The sequence below is a fragment of the Salarias fasciatus genome, chromosome 4 (genome assembly GCF_902148845.1).
Source record: "Salarias fasciatus chromosome 4, fSalaFa1.1, whole genome shotgun sequence".
NCBI classification, from domain to species: domain Eukaryota; kingdom Metazoa; phylum Chordata; class Actinopteri; order Blenniiformes; family Blenniidae; genus Salarias; species Salarias fasciatus.
In genome coordinates this window covers 9,210,455-9,227,365 of record NC_043748.1, presented here as the reverse complement: position 1 = coordinate 9,227,365, position 16,911 = coordinate 9,210,455, and the positions used below count along the sequence as shown (strand labels likewise).

Genomic DNA, 16,911 nt, shown 5'->3' with positions numbered 1-16,911 from the left:
CTCTAATTGCCTGCCTGTACAAGCGAGGAGTAATCCCGAGGCTTCCCTCATGTGCTCTGCATCTGGCTGCGCCGCACACAAGTTGCTCTGGAGAGCAATAACCCACCTGCAATGTGAAAGTGCAGGATAGCTCCGCATATTGTTTTAGCGCTCAAACAGTTGTTTTTAACTGCGTAGTGCTTGGTTTTGGGGTGGAATCTGTGCTCAACCATGCAGTTAGTGTGTTGATTTATATTCCGCTGAGGTGCAGCAGTCACCTGGACGGGTAAGCGACATGTAAAGTGACAATTTCTGAGGAAAAAATCCAGGGATCCTTCATGCAGTGTGTCTGCGGAGGCTTGCCCCAGGGTGCTGGCAGATAAGTAGAGGATAAGAGGATGTGACTGCTGTCTGTGCTCTATTCTCTCCCGTCTCCGGTGAAAATGGTTCATTGTGGAGTTGTTGTGACTCAGGATGGAGAGCAGGTCATCCTCTAATTGAGGGGTCAGCAAGGCGTCCTCGGGCAAGACATTGAACTATAACTCGCTCCCAACGGAGCGCCGTGCGCCGCATGACAGCTCCGCTGCCATTGGCAAATGAGTCTGTATGTGTTAATGCGATTAAAAGTATAAAGTGCCGTTTCTTATCGTATTATCGCCTTCTGCTCCAGGACAAAGTAGAAATCCAAATAGTATCCTGAGTAAAATCGAGCATTTTCTGGAGTAGAAAATGTGCACATTGCACGAAATCAAAAGTTTTAACCTCTGTGATGATTGTGTTCCTCCCGTCTCTCAGGCCGTTTTCCAGTCTGATATCGGGACTCTGCTGGAGCAGGTCGGCACCGGGAAGGAGTCCCTGAGCTTCATGAAGAGACGCATGCGGAGGCTGGCGGCGCAGTGGGCTTCAGCAGCCCGACGGCTGGACGACAAGCTCCGCAACCACTGGAGAGAGCAGAAGAGGGTGAATACAAGCAATTTTCATGCTTCCGAACACACTGATGGCTGAAATTGTTGGATGCAAAACGAGTCAGTGGTGTGGCTCCATCTTTTCCAGGTGTTGCATTTGCAACAGGAAGGAGGTGGTTGCTTTTTTTCTGTAACGCTGCAAGTTTTGTTGTTTTTTTTTTTTTTTTGTTTAGCTCTTAAATTGTTTTGAATAAAAAAAAAAAAGAAAAACAATATAGAATTATAATGCTGTGAAACAAAATTCCATTAATGCCTACATGTCTGACGACTTAAAAGAGCTGTGACATTTTGTTGGACTAATATAGTCTTTTTTTATCTTGGGCTGCTGGGTGTGAATCACACGCTGCTGAGTTTCAGACATAAACAGACAGTGAAGGACAGTAACTCCTGGCAGGCATTGATTGTCTTCGTTGCACTTTCTCTGCTGACATTTAGAGCGACTTTTCCGCCGAGTGTCGGAGAGCTCTGCCTGCTGGAACAGATGTCTTATGAGAAGGCAGCGACATTAGATTCCTCCTTGCATATTAAAAAAAACCTCTTTTTAGCTTCTGTAACTTCCAAGAAATTAACCCAGAAAGGCCTTATTGAAGTCTTTTTGACTTAAAAAGAAAGTTTTCTTTTTTTGTGCGTGTGCGCACAGACTCATTTTGTCCTTGGGGTGGGTGATTTGAATTGCATATGAGGAAAGGCGTAGTACGAAGTTCACTGTCTATCACTAAGATTTATGGTAATAATGTTATGAATTAACACTGTATCCTGCAGACGGGCCCGCAGCACGGCGCCATGGAAGAATTTCCAACTGCTACACTTTGTCTGAATCACGGAAGTCTCTTTGTAGATGTTTTATATGTTCATGAGGCAGCGGCCATGCTGAGTCTTATACTGCTGTGTGTGTGTGTTCTGATTTTTTTCAGGTCAAACCGGACCACTTAATCATTGGCTTAATTTGATTTCCTGCAGACAAAAATGTTGAAGTAACCTTAACTTTAAAATATGCCCGAGAAAATCAATTTAGGTGATAAGGACATGAATTTTGTCCCCATATTTCGGACAGGTTTTCGTGATATGAATCTTTAAAATTTACATAGAACGTCAGAAAAGATAAGAGGGCCTTTATTGGGTATTATCCTGAAAAACCTGAACTGTATTCCAAAGGAAACACATTTTTCTCACTGTGAATCATGAAAAGTCTTTTCTAGCGTTAGGAATCCTTTTGATCGAATTTTCAATTCTGTTTTATTTATATCCTGCCAATTACAACATAACGCCCGGCTAACGAAACATTGCATTCAAACAGAATATGAAGAAAATCCTAAAAATTTCACATGGACAATGATTGCCAATATCAAAATGGAAACACAAGAAAACTCTTTTACCATGAATAAAGCTCCAGCAGGTCCAAACGCAGAGGTGGCAGCTTTTTCCTTTAACTGCTTGTGGTTCGGTGATAGGAGAGGAAGAATGAAAGGATAGGAGAGATAACAACAAACAGGTTGACATCTGACAGAAAGCTAATCCGCACACTGCAGACTTGCTAGTGGCAGGAAGCACAGGTTACAAACTTCCTATTCCACCGCCAGAGCTCCTTCAGGAAGGTATGAAGAGAGAGAGGACAGACCCGAGAGACGACGCGTGGAGGTATTGACAGGCTACAGTGACAAATAAATGTGTGAGGAAGTGAAACGAGGAGAAAAGCTCAGTTCATTATGGTGATAAAACACCGAGGAGATCTTTGCACCTCCTAGTTATTAACACCTGATATCATTGTGTGTGAAATATTCTCTGCTCCTCCACCTTTCTACAGAAACTCTGAAGCATAAGCAAAAGTGAAACGTCTGAAAAGAGATGAATACAGCCCCTCCAACAAACTACATGAGCCACTAAATAGCAAATCTAAGAATTATTATCAAGTTTATAATGACTATTAATCATCCAGTAGATACAAAATTGACTGAAAACAAACATATAAAGCATTTAATATATGTGAATTTGAGGTTTAATGCCAGCACGCCTTTGCATTCATGTCATACACACATTTCTAAGGAACAGTTCCTGTTGGAACACAGCATATTTATATATAGGTTAGCTTCTCAGTTTACCGCTATTGTAATGGAGTTTCTAAAGATTTCTTTTCTCAGAGTGTGTGAAGGGTTCCTCTGAAATTTCTATGTATTTGAAAACAGGCTTAATACTCCAGAAGCTGCGGTGAAAGGTGAAAAATGAAAGGAATTAATTTGTCGAGTTTTGCTCTTTGTAAAGGAGCTGACAGTGTGCTGTCAGACCGGTGTGTGTGTGTGTGTGTGTGTGTGTGTGTATATCCTGGCGTGCCGCAGTGTTTCTTTCATCGGCCACTTTTTAGCTGAATAAATCAAAGTGTGTTCTGTTAATAGCATTACACTCCTCCCAAACGCCTGCTTGCTCTCCACTGGGGAGAGAGCTTTGTTTACTGTAATGGCATGTTTGACAGTAATGGTTACTGTCCATTAAGTGGACCCTGCAGGCTTTGCCTCCGTTGCTGAATCGCTCAGTGCTGTAGAGAGAGCAGAAACAGACTGATTTGCTTGTCACCGAGATGTTTTGTGTGAAAGAATTGTCACTTCTTCTTTTTTTTTTTTTGCATTCTTAACTGGCTTTTTTGTTGTCTGCCCAGCATTTATGGTATTTAAATAAAAGCTGGTAATAATCTACCCTGACATAGAGCATCCATGTGTTGTCTTAGATAACTGGTATTTGCGGGACTGTCACATTTTATAAGGCTCGACTGGATGCGCTGTGTTGAGAAGATACATACTATGCAGCCGCTGGAGTGTGTTTTACTTAACTCTGAAAGAAAAAGAGAAATCCGTGTGTGATACACTTCACTGAAGCTGTGGCACCTTCGTTCTTTCCCCTAATTAGTTTAAAAACTGTCGGAGAACTGTCTGCACCGAGCTGTAATGTCACTGTCCTGCTCGAGCTGGAGCAGATGGTCACTGGGATCCAGACAGAAGCCTGTTAAATCACCGAGGAGGCACAGAATCTGGACAACAAGTCACATTATCTTTCCTGAAGAAGCTTCCTGCTTAGTTTCACTGACACAGCAGCGCTTGTTTCACCTCCGAAATGAAGGAGCGAGCAAACAAATAAATGTTCAGCACATTTATGGCTGGAAATCTGCATAAAATCCTAATTATGGAGTGATTCTCTTCGTGACCTATATCGCCCACATAATTCTACCCCCGTGTCTCAATTTTACTCCATTACAAGTGCACAGTGACTCTTAAACCAACCAATATGACTTCATCTCACACTGAACTGCATAAAGGAGGTGAGAGTGTGCAAAGACTCCTTTGTTTTATTGGATTTTTTTTTCCCCCCCATGACATTTCAGTAATGGCTCAACTGCAACCTCGGGTTACTGGGACTACTACACTCAATCATGCATGAGTCAAATTACTTTTACCAGGATATTACCTCTCAAAGCCACAAAGGCTGTGCGCAGGAGACGACACATGCAGCGCGCTGTGCTTCTGGGAATAAATATGAACACTTGTCCTCCTGTGGGTAGATTTTGAAGTTGCTGAGCCAACAAAATTGCACACAAATGGTGAAGAAAAGAAGGACATGCGAAAGAGTAACGAAAGCCCTTTTGGGGAGGGACGACCTCCTCTCAGGGCTTCACCCTGGAGGGGTTACAAGTCCAGGCAGTCGTGCACACTCAGAGTCTCACCTATGGGTAATTTCAGAACCACCAGTGAGCTCAAATGCGTTTTTTTAGGACCATGGGAATAAACTGGAGAACACTGATCAATTGCATGCACACGCACACACAGAAACTCCCTCGGGACCAACACACTTGAGGCAGGGACGATCTCTGTTAAGCACTATATTACTTTCTGATCATTATATGTTCTGATTCTGAAGAAAGCATAAATATGATGCATCTCTAATTTACGGCAATCAGGATGGATCTGTAGACACTGCTGGAAACATTCATAAAATGTTCAGGCAGTAATGAGGCTTTGATAACTCCTGCTTCAAACTAAATGACAAGTTGTCAGTTTGAAGCTTCGTAGTTTTTGTCGTCTACCTGAGGTTAGTTTAACTGACTTTCTTCATGACGACCCTCCTTCACAAACATCTCCATTTCTCCTTCAAAGCAGCTGAACATCTGCTTTGTATGCAACACCATGAACTTGGCGTTGAATATTTACCACTTCGCGGAACATCACCGCCTTTCCCCGTGGCTGTGCTGTGTCTGAGACTGTTTGCCTGTGGATATCTGTTTTCCTCCTTTCTAACACCAACTGGTCGTCTTGTGAGAAGCTTAACCTCACCTGGAACCCCGGCAGACCCCTCTCATAGTGGTACCGCCACCTCAGCCCTGACCCCAGCAGAGAGGAAGCATCATTTTAACAGAAGGGGAAGAGATATTTGCAGGCGGTACAGACCGCAGCACCCGCAAGACCTGAACTCAGCTTGTCAGAAAAATGAACGTTTGTCGTACTTTTTTTCCCTCCCTTTTCTCACTTTCCCCCCATCCTTTTTATTTCGTCCACCACTAAAACACCTGCTTGATGTTATCATTAGGTTCTATTCTCTTCAGTCTGCTGCACACATCAAAAGATCTGACATTCAAATACACACCTTTTCCCTTTTCTCCTCCAAACACGTTTTGCATTGTTTTTTTTTTGTTTGTTTTTTTTTTCGTGTAATAGCGATTTTCACATCAGATATGTGTGTGTGTGTCGGGTCAGTCTCATACGTGGGCACAGCTCTGCATGCTGCATATTTTGTGATTCAAACAGTTTTGTGTCAGCCGTGAAGTAAATGCTGAGGTCTTGGAGATGAATAAAATTGTTATTGAAAGTTTTTTTTTTTTTTTTAAGACAAATTGAGGCATTAAAAAAAAATCAAACATTCACTGCCATCTGTTGAAAAATCTAATTTCATTACATATTTAACAGGCTGGGAATTGTATCCTTCCCCATCAGCAATTACGCTGCTCATGTATCGTTGTGCATATCAATTAGCCCTCCGCAGGTCAATTTTCAAATCAACTTCATGCACAGTTGATTGTATTTCCTCTCACTCGTGTCGGCGGTGAAACGCTGTCAATCTGTTTCTCACATTCATTAGATTCTTGGTTATATTTCAGATGTGATGCCACTGACCCATGTTTAATATGTGAATTTATTCAGATGTAAATTCTTTGAAGCGTTTGTGAAAATTGCTCTCGCAAAAAAAAAAAACCCAGTCAGTCATCGAGCTGGCCTGGAGATTTCTCTGAATAGGAAAGTCAAAGTTGCACAGATGGTGCAAGGAATGGTCTGTTCCCTACAGTAACACAGTGGTAACAGCTTAACAAAGGCGCATTTTAATGGTAAAACGTTCAGCTGTGGTAGACTTGTTTACTCATTCAGTTTTAAATGTTGTGTAAATCCCTTTCTCGCTTGTCTGAAAAGTGCTTCATGAATGTTTACTTTCCTTCTTCATTCAGATCCTCGTCCATGTGGGCTTCCTGACGGAGGAGTCTGGGGACGTCTTCAGCCCCAAGGTGCTGAAGGGAGGCCCTCTGGGCGAGATGGTGCAATGGGCCGATATTCTGACGGCGCTGCACGTGCTCGGACACGACCTCAAGATCTCTGTCTCTCTGAAGGAACTGCACGGGTAAGAAGCGCTTGGACCGATTGCCCTTTGTTTCACGCCGCTGTAAATATACAACAGCTTTGTGTTGTGGAGTGAATCATTATAAGCTTGTTGAATTAAGTCATTATTATAATTATAAGTCATGCATTTTATTCATAACATCATTGACTCTCTAGATTTCTTAGCTAAATGAAAATGCTTTGTTGTTCATTCTCAACGTTCTAGCAGTGGCGAGCGGCTTGATTGGAGCGCAGTTGCCCACACAACGGCTTTCGATCACCTTTGGCCACACACCGATAAGCTATCTCGCTTTCTGCTGCCGTGTGCTGTTACAGCCCGAGGGCTCCACAGCATCTCCACTGCTCCTTTGCCTCCTTGCTGCGGCAGCTCAGTGACTCCTGAACGATAACGGGCTCGTCACTCATCATCGCAAACATCAGCGATTAGGCTAACAGACACACACACACACACACACACACACACACACACCAGAATATCTGCACAGTGTGTTTTCTAGTCAGTCGCACGAGTTGGTTTCATCTAAAAAATAAAATAAAAATGCTATTGATCTTCGTGTTGGCGAGGCGCACTAACAAGAGTTCAGAAAGCAGATGGGCCCGGTCCTGGCTCGAGTGTGTAACACGGCACCGTGATTTTTCAGAACCGTGCCGGCGTCACGCTGCCTCATCAGTGCACCGACTGCGGCACGACGCCGAATTTGCTGTTGACTCTTTTCGGGCAGAGCGTTGCCAGTGTGACGCTGACCAAAAAAATAACGCACGCTGCTTATCCAACACTTCATGCCTGACTGTAAGGGAAGAGGCAGAGGCATTGATGAGTTATAGCTGCCCTTTGATCTTAAATTTCAGGCAGCGAAGAAAAGCTGCTTTGATAAGGACAGACGAGGGAGATCAGTGAGGTGGGGAAGCCGCAGTGGGAATGCCTCTGCTGGCCACGCCATTATTTACCCCGCTAATTGGTGTCATGGTGTATTGAATCGCCGCAAGCCTTCTCCACCGGGAGCCGCTTCAGAAATATTTAGAAAATTGCAGAAGTTCTGAAAGGAGCTCCCAAAGAAACATCAGCCAAGGTTAGCGTTAATCTTTTCAAAGAGCTGAATGTAGCGGTATACAGAGTGTGCGTTCGCACTTTAGTGTTTATGCTACAAGAGAGAGGCATTTGAGGGCTTTAGTGCTCTATAAAAACTGGTAGTGGCTTCTATTTATCAGCAGATAAAATGGTCAACTCAAGAGGGGAGGAAAAAAAAAACTTGGAGGGCGAAAATTGTTGAAAATGGATTTGCCAGTTTTGGGCTAAATTCTCATTGTAATATTTCTCAAAAATAATGCAGCTTGCATAAATATCTTTTCTGATAATAGACAGTGATTGACATGTCCCAAATGTCCGTAAATCTCTTTTTCATTGCACAAAAAAGGAGAACATCTCTCCATCTCTTACTCTTGCTCTCCCACACGCTATTAAATTGACAGATCGCTATGTGGGTTGTGCTCCCACAGATTCCCTCCGGCTTGTATCTATTTACATTTCCTACTCTCTACTTTTCCACCCATGCGATGCGCTGGAGCTTAATATCTTGAGATGCCCTGCTGTGGTTCTTATGTAGACGGCATTGTTGGTACGTTCTCCGTCTCTCTGATAGACAGATTAGCCACACTGGGAATTTACTTACAGTAAATGTCAGGCTGTTGGTTTGCATTGCGTAATTGCCTTTGACTGGTAACGTTGGTGCTCCCTGTTGGCTCCACTGACTCGTCGCTGGCGTATTTACAGTTCTGCTCAGATAAATCCGTTCTTCCTCACACATGGCTTCTTCCACCCGTTGTTTTTTTCATGAAAGAAAGATACTTCTATCCCTCCAGATGCTCCACTTTTGTTTTCTCTCCACATCCTGTAAGACTTTCTGTGGAAAATTCGAGAATTACACCAACTTCTAAATCACTTTTAAATGAGTTTCTTATGGATTATGATTGCTCGGTTTCTGCATCAATCTGTCGCCTCCTGATCCTATTAGGCTGGAGTTCAATCTGCGAAATAAAATTATATCACCACTAAACTCATTGAGCTGCAGCTCATTTGGTGAAGTTGATGTTCTCTCAGATACCAGATGAATTGGTGGTCCCAGATTGGTGCTAATGATGTGCTGTGAGGCTCTTAACTGTTATTTTTTTTCCCAGGTCCACTGTGAGCTGCCAGTCCGAGGCAGCAGTCAGAATCGCTCCTGCTGCCTCGTTGCGCTGTGCCCTTGGCGGCGGCCCTGCTTTAAGAAAAGCAGTGGCGTAATGTGCATGACTCGCACACAGGTTCCACAAAAGGTTTCAGTACTTAGTAATAGCTCCAGGTATCATGTGCCTTAGGGGAGGAGCTGGGAACACGCTCTTACCATTCTCTTTCCGAGCACAGCCGCCTCTCAATACAAACATGCAGATCAGTCAGTTTGAAGGTGAGGCAGAGTTTGCATGTTCTCTGATGTGCTGGTTGTCTCCAGATACTCCAGTTTTTTTTCCTACAGTACAAAAGCAAAGAGAAGTGTGTGCGCTTGTCTGTTACTCTGTTTTCCCTGTGATGGACTCATGACTTGTCCAGAGTGTCCTTGATGCACCAGTCAGCTGAGATTTGCTCCATGTAGTTAGATAAAGTGATACAGAAGATGGATTAATTACACACAGAAAACCAAGGTTCGTTTAAGTAAGAATCATTGTGCTTTAACCTAAAAATACCTGTGCGAAGTGGCTGGTCATGAAAAAGTCTTTAAAAAGGACTCTATATTCCACATGTATTTACAATTTTCTATGTTATCATTGTAAAGTTGCAGCCTGTAAACACTATTGACCCTCTTTTATAGTATTACTTATTCTCAATAAGATGAGAATGTGGCATTTTTGAGATAAACAATAAATGTTTTCAACTGTTGAAAAAGTGGGACACTCTTGTAAGATTTGAAAGATGCTGACAGGAGATCGAGCCATGAAAAGAAGAGTAAAGGCAAATGTATGTAAACCCTGAAGGATAATAATGGCTGAACATGGGGGGGAAAAAAAAACACAATCTGTCTGCCTGCTTTCCTGGATTTACTGTAATTGAGGTGGAGACCGAGGAGGACTTGACAAGATTTCTGTCAGTGACACCCGCACTTGTCGCGCGCTCAGGGAAGAGCCCTACAGCAGTTTGCAGAGGTGCAAAGACAGCTGTCACTTCCACCTGAGCATTTTCCCACATCTCCTCCCAGAGCGACACGGGTAATTAGCCCACAACAGAGCACGGCATCTCGGCGCCGGAGGAGCGAGGAAACGGAGTCGGGGAAGAAAAAAGGGAGACAGCTTCACGCTGTCAGGTATAGAAATTTTTGTCAGTAGTGCGGGGAAGTAATGTAAGCACACACTTCACCATAATAGTGTTGTCATCCAGAGATAATCTTAAGAATACCAATATTTCAGTGTTTTTTTTTTTTCAAACAGTCCCCCTGCTCTCCACCCACAGGATATACTGCCTCTTCTGTCACTGTAGGATTTCAAACTCCACCCAAACTTTGACTCTTCCTTCCTGTCTTGAGGAGGACTTTCTCTCATTCCTGTGCTTCTGCATGCAGGATGTGAACGCAGCTCCGCAGAGGTGTTTTTGCAGACAGCTTCTCATCTAAATAGGGATCTTCTGAGCATATTAGCGCAGCCATCAGATAATTCCACCCTGTCTCTCGAGCATAAAGAGGAGCCTGAAGTGAGTGATCAGTAATAACCTCGAGGAACGGTTTATTGAATGGCAGAGTCGGGGTCAACTGTGTCTGTAGTCTAGCGGGCCATCCCTGAACAGAAAGGAAATTATGAGCTTGAAGAGGCATTCACGAGAATAGACCGATAAGCCTTGGAATCAAAGCAGGTTTCCTCTTTAAATCTCTAAATAAAAACTCATGACTCAAAATCAGTTTTTTTTTTACCCCCATAAGTACTGATGTACTCTCACCCTGCTGCATTTGTATTCATGCCTTTTTTTTTTTTATTGTTATTAATGAAGAAAATAATTTGCATTGTTAAAAATAGCCCGAGTAAGCTGTCAGTGACATGACATCTCAGGGACTTGTCTTCTGTGCAGCAAAGCGGCAATAGTGACTGAGCTAAAATCGCTCTTCAGTCAAGTGTTGCACTCATCACTTTGTGCTATCACCTCATTGTAATCACCATAACGCGAGGACAACGGGCCGCCGCACAGAGTCCGCCCTTTCTCCCTGACTCCCAGGAAGTACGGGCTTGGTCTCACACCGAGGAGTCGTTCTTTAATGAACGTTGGACTTCCTCTGAAACTGTTAGTGAGGTGAAAATGATCTCCTGTTAGTGGAAAAATGCACCACATCAGCCGATCAAAAAATCTGTGTGATAATGCAAATTATTTCTTTGATATGATGTGAAGGAAGTTGTGGGAGTCACAGTGATGTTGATAGATGGTGGTGTGGACAGCTAATTAGGAAAATGTGTTTAATGTACAGTTGTGTGTGTGTGTGTGTATGTGTGTGTGTGTGTGTGTGTGTGTGTGTGTGTAGTTGATTGCTGAATGTGTAGGAGGCCTTGCTCCTCTTCTGTGAGCTTGAGGCAGAGCAGCAGAACTGATCATGTTCCCATGTTCCGCTGAAACAGATACTGAGCCCAGAGAATCCGCCAAAGGATTGAAATGTAAATGCCACACCGTAGAAGTGTGTTACAACAGTGTGTCCAACTGGAATGAAAGCAGACATGTATGGTTGTGCCGAAAATACAGACATCAAACAAGATGAGATAAAGAGGTTTTTTTTTTCTCTTTTTTTTTTGGAGATATACCGTAATGCTAAAATGAAAAGTTTTCAAAAACAGCCCAAAAGAACAATAAAAAACCTGGAGGTTTATCCTGGATGTTTTTGCTATATATAAACTTTTACAGAACAATTCAGGGTTTTTTTTCCAAATCTATTTATCTTAAAACTGTGTAACATAAGGACACTGTTCGTAACACTTGAAGAATATGAGCTCCTCTTCCGATGTTCAGCTCTGCTTCAGGAATAGAAAGTGATGAAGAGAATGTGGCTATCGGGACTTGAAAATCCTTTAACTTTTCTTTGCATCAGGTTTTTATTAATGATATTTTCTCCATGAGTGATTACGGTTGTCGTCTTTGTTTTAAAAATGGCCAAAACACATTGATCGTTCCTTGTGTTTTTTTTTTTTACAGCCGCCATATTTTGATTTGCAGTTCTACCATTGAATTGAACCAAATAGGCCACTAAGTTAATTAAAAAAAAATGAAAGAAAGAAAGTATTTCTAACTGCAGTATCAGCAGCCACATGCTGGATTTGTTTTTTCCTTCCTACTCTCCTGCGACTGGCTCGTCTCGGTGGTCAATCAGCATGCCGGACGTTGCTCCCATAAGCCCGGCTGGCTTGACACGGAGTGGCACATCACCCCCTTGTTTCTGCCCATGTCATTCCCCTCACGCTGCGAGCCCTCTCCCCTGCTGCCCCGCAGCCCCCGGTAAACTCCTTGCCCCCGGCCTCATCTCCCCATATGTGCCTGGAAATCTGCCTCAACCAATTCCACTCCCTGCTGGACATACGAACCCTTCCTTTAGAAAGTAATGCGCTGCGACTGTGTAGTCTCTTTCACTCATTTGTTTCTCTGACTCTCTCGCTTTCATCAAACTGGTGAAGTGCCGTGGTGCCAGTGGCCAGCTGTGAAATACAGAAATTGTGCCCAGCGGTGGTTGTCAAGTGTAGTAAATTTATGCAAGTCCTGCACCTTTGTTCTTTTCTTTGCATGCGGTCCTTCTTTTGTGCTGTGTCACAACTTATTTCTCCTCGGTGAAGCCGGGGCAGGTCATTAAAACCCTCCTCGGCTTTATTACAGAACACCTTGACACTGCGTTTGCAAGAGTCTGAAAAGATCTGTTGACTTTTTTTGTGTGTGTGTGTGTGTGTGTGTGTGTGTGTGTGTGTTTTTACAAAGAAAAGTCATATTTAACAGGTTTTTCTATGCAGCTGGAAGCCTCAAAACATTTCCATGTTTTTTCAGAGCTTCTGCATAATCCACAACCTATATGTATGAAGTAGTATTTTCTGGAATATCATATTGAAAGTGTTGAACGTGAGAGAGAATCTTGCTGAGGCTGCTCATGGAGCTGCTGCCTCTTGACACCGTTGAGTAAAATCACACTAAAGCGAAAAGTCTCCAGTATTTATTGGTTTGGCTCTGTTGTGTGTCGTTAATAGTTGACAGAGGAGCTGAGTATCATCGAGGAACCTCGCAGCATCAGACCGAGGATACACTGACAGCGCTTAGTTGGGAGGACAAATTTATTGGTGTTTTGGGCTTTTTACAAGATTTGTGGATAATGATAAAAAGATAAAATAATGCAGGTCTTATCGTTTAATCTTGTGTGTGTGTGCGTGTGTTTGTGTGTGTGTGTGTGTGTGTGTGTGTGTGTGTGTGTGTGTGTGTGTGTGTGTGTGTGTGTGTGTGTGTGTGTGTGTGTGTGTGTGTGGTTGAAAGAGATAGAGACGGGTTGTTTGTGTCCGTATGCATGCTTTGTGTGCACACAGTTACAGTATGCATGCCTTCTCTCATTTCCACACTCCTGGTTTCTTAATGCACTTTAATCCCTTCACTCTTCCCTTAAAGTTTCTCTGGATTTGCATATATCCAATTAAACCTCTGAACAGCAGCGGCTTTTAGGAGGATCTGCGAGGAGCTGAGCCTCATACAGCTCTGCACTCAGCCACTGTAATACATCTGCTCTCATAGTTTAATGCTCCCCGGCAGTAAACTGAGAGAGCCCATACAAACTGTAATTCAACCCTAAACTCCCCTCAGTGAAATCTGACAGCCATCCTCACAGCCCGCCTCGGCAAGTGGAACCAGGTAGAAGCGACACATGAGCTTATCACAAAATGCATCTGTAGTTTGTGTCACTTCTGCGCATTTGAGAGCTTTAAGAGGTCATTTCAGACTTTTACAAGCTCTGACCACTCAATTCGGCATCGGCATTTTATTTTGCGTCATTTTCAACACCGTAGACAAGACATAATCTAGAAACCAGAACTACTGTCGCATATCGCTAAACTCTGTCAGCCATGTTATGGTAACTTCATGATATCCTCCTAGCTGTACTGCAACATGTCTCCCGCTGCAGAGTTTATACTGTAAACAAACTGAAATGCAATTATGGCGAAGCCTCTTCGTTTGTGTAAGCACTGCCTTGCTGGACTGTGTATCTATCGACTGATGAAACCGCATCTGAAAGCAGCGTTGGCTGATCCACTTTTTGCTCATTATCTTTTGTGCTGCTGACAAACTGGCCGCCACGCCTGTTTTCCTACAACGCTGCAGTGCTGGCTAAATATGCTCACTGTCCGAGGGAAGATCGATCGGCTGGTGTTTTGTAGGTATTTATGTTTGTTGTGCACGGTGTTTATGAGGCAGGTAACAAAAGGAAGCCAATGTAAGGCCACAAATCTTTCAGTCCAGCTTTTTTTCTCTCTCTCTCTCTCTCTCTCTCTCGTTCTCAGTGGACTGTTCTGATTGTTCTGACTTCCAACAATTTTTTAATTGCATTTGCTGACAGAACACAAAACAACAACAGAAGCATTGCTTTTTGTTTCTGTATTTTCACAAGATGTGGGAGAAAACCTCACTTGAAGATAAATGTCAGGGTATTTTGGGATCATATTAAAACCTTGAAACACTCAATTCTAACACTTTTTTTTTATTAATAATTTCATGAATCTTTTAAGTTTGCTTTGGGATTGAAGTCTTATAAGCAGGCAACCAAATCGGCACTTATTGTGCTTTATCATATGATAAATCATATACCAGAAAATCCATCATAACTCTGACATGACATGAGAAAACTTGATTTACACTTTACGCCAAATTGTGTTGTAGCAGTAGAATAACTTACCTTGTTTATGTTTTATTTATTTCTCTGTGTTGCTGAGTTCATGTCTCTTTTATAGAAAAGTTTAGGGCATGACTGGTGACTGACTGACTGACAGATGTGCGTCACTATCCAGGTGTTTCCATTTTCCTTTTGATCACACATAAAAGGGCAGAAGGAGTCTAGCCTTCAGTTCCCCCTTCAATCTTTTCATCTGTTGAGGCTGTAATTGGAGCCAGAGGGCAGAAACCAGCATGAAGACCAAAGAACTTACCATGAGATGAAAAAACCAGTCTGTCCTGAGAAACAGAAACAAAAAGCATCCATTCAAATGCTATATTTAGTTCAACCGGGTAGAAGGTTCGGAGGGAAGAAAGAGAAAACATTGGTTGACATCAAAATAAACACAAACAGGTCGCCCACAGACACCTGTAGCTGATGGCAGAAAAAGCCTCGGAGCTTCGGAAAAGAAGCCAAAAATCACAGGCTGTGCGAGTGCCAGTGGGGAGAGCGCAGGTGTAAAAATATCGCAGTTTATAGACAACTTCAACAGGGGAGGAATTAAGAGGCTTTTCTCTAATTCCCATCAGCATTAAAAGGTTAAAAAAAAAAATACACTCATGATGCGAATTACTGCAGGATGAATATTGATGCATAAAGGAACTTTCGTCATGCCTCGCACATCTGTACGGAGCCTGCTCATTTCCTCTGCACGGTGTTAACCGAGGCTTTCATCAAATGGCGGATTTCTATTAGATCCATCCAGCCATCCTTCCTCTCGCTATGAGCTCGAAGGAGACTCGCCATCGTGTGAAGAAAAATGTATTTCATCCGTGTGTTCCCTCAATCGCTTTCTTTCTGTCAGGAACAAAAGTTCAAGACCACCCAACCCCTTCTTATATGATACTCAAATGCAACTTTCTGCAGGGTTGATCCCAGCTTCCATCCCAGATTTACAGTTTGTTCAAAACGCTGCAGCTAACTGCAGTCTTGTCCAGCGCTCCTTCCAATGACTCTACCATATATTTTATATGCTATACGCAGCATTTTTAGTTTTAAAATGTCCATACTGTATCTGCCACTGTACAGCCTTTGCCCAATTAATTGTAACTAAATAGACTGATTACTTGATATCTTTTTGATATCTTGATATCTTTTTTCATGTCTAAATAAAGATGAACCATTATTATTATTCAATATCAAGTAAAGATTCAGACAGAGGGCTTCATATCGTAACCAGATAACGCTCAGTGTAAAGGTCAGGGGTGAAGATCAGGGTCAGGTCAAAGAGTGACAGGAGGAAGAATGGAGAGAGAAACTATAACCTGATGACTCAAGTGTTTGTACAAAAAATAGAGTTTCATAAAAAGGAATTTTTTTGTATGTAGAAAAATGTGCATTCAGTCCAGTCTAATAGCAAAGATGTGTGATCTGTGTGTGTGTGTGTGTGTGCGTGCTTTGTGTCCCAGAGTTTGTTTTGCGTCAGGGTATTTTGACAGGTGGTAAGCTCTCTTTAGTATTCACAAATGTGCACATCCACTCACATCCACCCCGCTCAGCCGTGCTGTTGCGGGCAGCACGCCTTAAGAACTGCTGAAGTTTGAGAAAAATGTAATCAAGCATGTCTATTTTCATTACAAGACAAAGTACCGCTTCTTCAAACAAAGTGTTTCCTTGATCCTAACTGAAAGGGGAGCGCTCTGAAGCTTCACTGTACTTTGTCATAGCAGACAGCAAATTTACATCTGCAGTCTTGTCAGCTTTTGGTAACTAGAGACTCTTTTGTAACTGTTCTCCTCTTGATTTTTCTTTATTTCTGATTCCCATCTGGCCTGGTGCTAATACAAGCGTGCAAATATTTAATGCCTTAATGGGAATCCAGGTTTTCTTATTTGAGTAATATTTGGATAGTAAAATAAAAAAGGTAATGAAAGAAAAATGACCATGAACCAAGCTAATGTCTTTCTCCTTAGACTCACATCTCACCATCAGATATTTAACAGATATTCACATATTTTATATTCATGTATTCATGTCTTTGTTTCTCTCAGACGCGTGTCCAGAGAAAGGTGCTGCAGGTATCAGATTGTCTGATTCTTTTGTGTGAATCAAAACATGTTGTCCGCACAAATTGGCTGAGTTTCCATCGCGAAACAGTCGTGCTTGCTGGTGCTGAATTCCGTGTTGTATGGTCGAACGGCTCGGCGTCTTGCTGAGAGCTCTGACATGCTTCACATCCTGATGGGGTGTTTTTATTCCTACTGTGTCTCGCTCGCTTCTTGTTTCTCCTCCAGCCACACTGAACACTGAACGTACAGTATGTATCAATTCTCCCTTTTCCTATAAGCTCCGGCGTATTTATGGAATAACACGTTCTTCGCCACAATTACTGCAACACTTTTTCCCTCACCCATTATTTCTCAGTGC

General features: G+C 42.7%; 1 protein-coding gene across 1 annotated transcript in view; it reads left to right on the top strand.

Moving 5' to 3' along the window:
* mgat5b (alpha-1,6-mannosylglycoprotein 6-beta-N-acetylglucosaminyltransferase B) overlaps window positions 1-16,911 on the top strand; it is a 60,595-nt gene that overhangs the window by 26,483 nt on the left and 17,201 nt on the right. Inside the window, exons 7-8 of the mRNA XM_030090087.1 lie at window positions 775-939; window positions 6,424-6,593. Coding sequence (XP_029945947.1) covers window positions 775-939; window positions 6,424-6,593 — 335 coding nt within the window. The remainder of the gene's footprint in view (window positions 1-774; window positions 940-6,423; window positions 6,594-16,911) is intronic.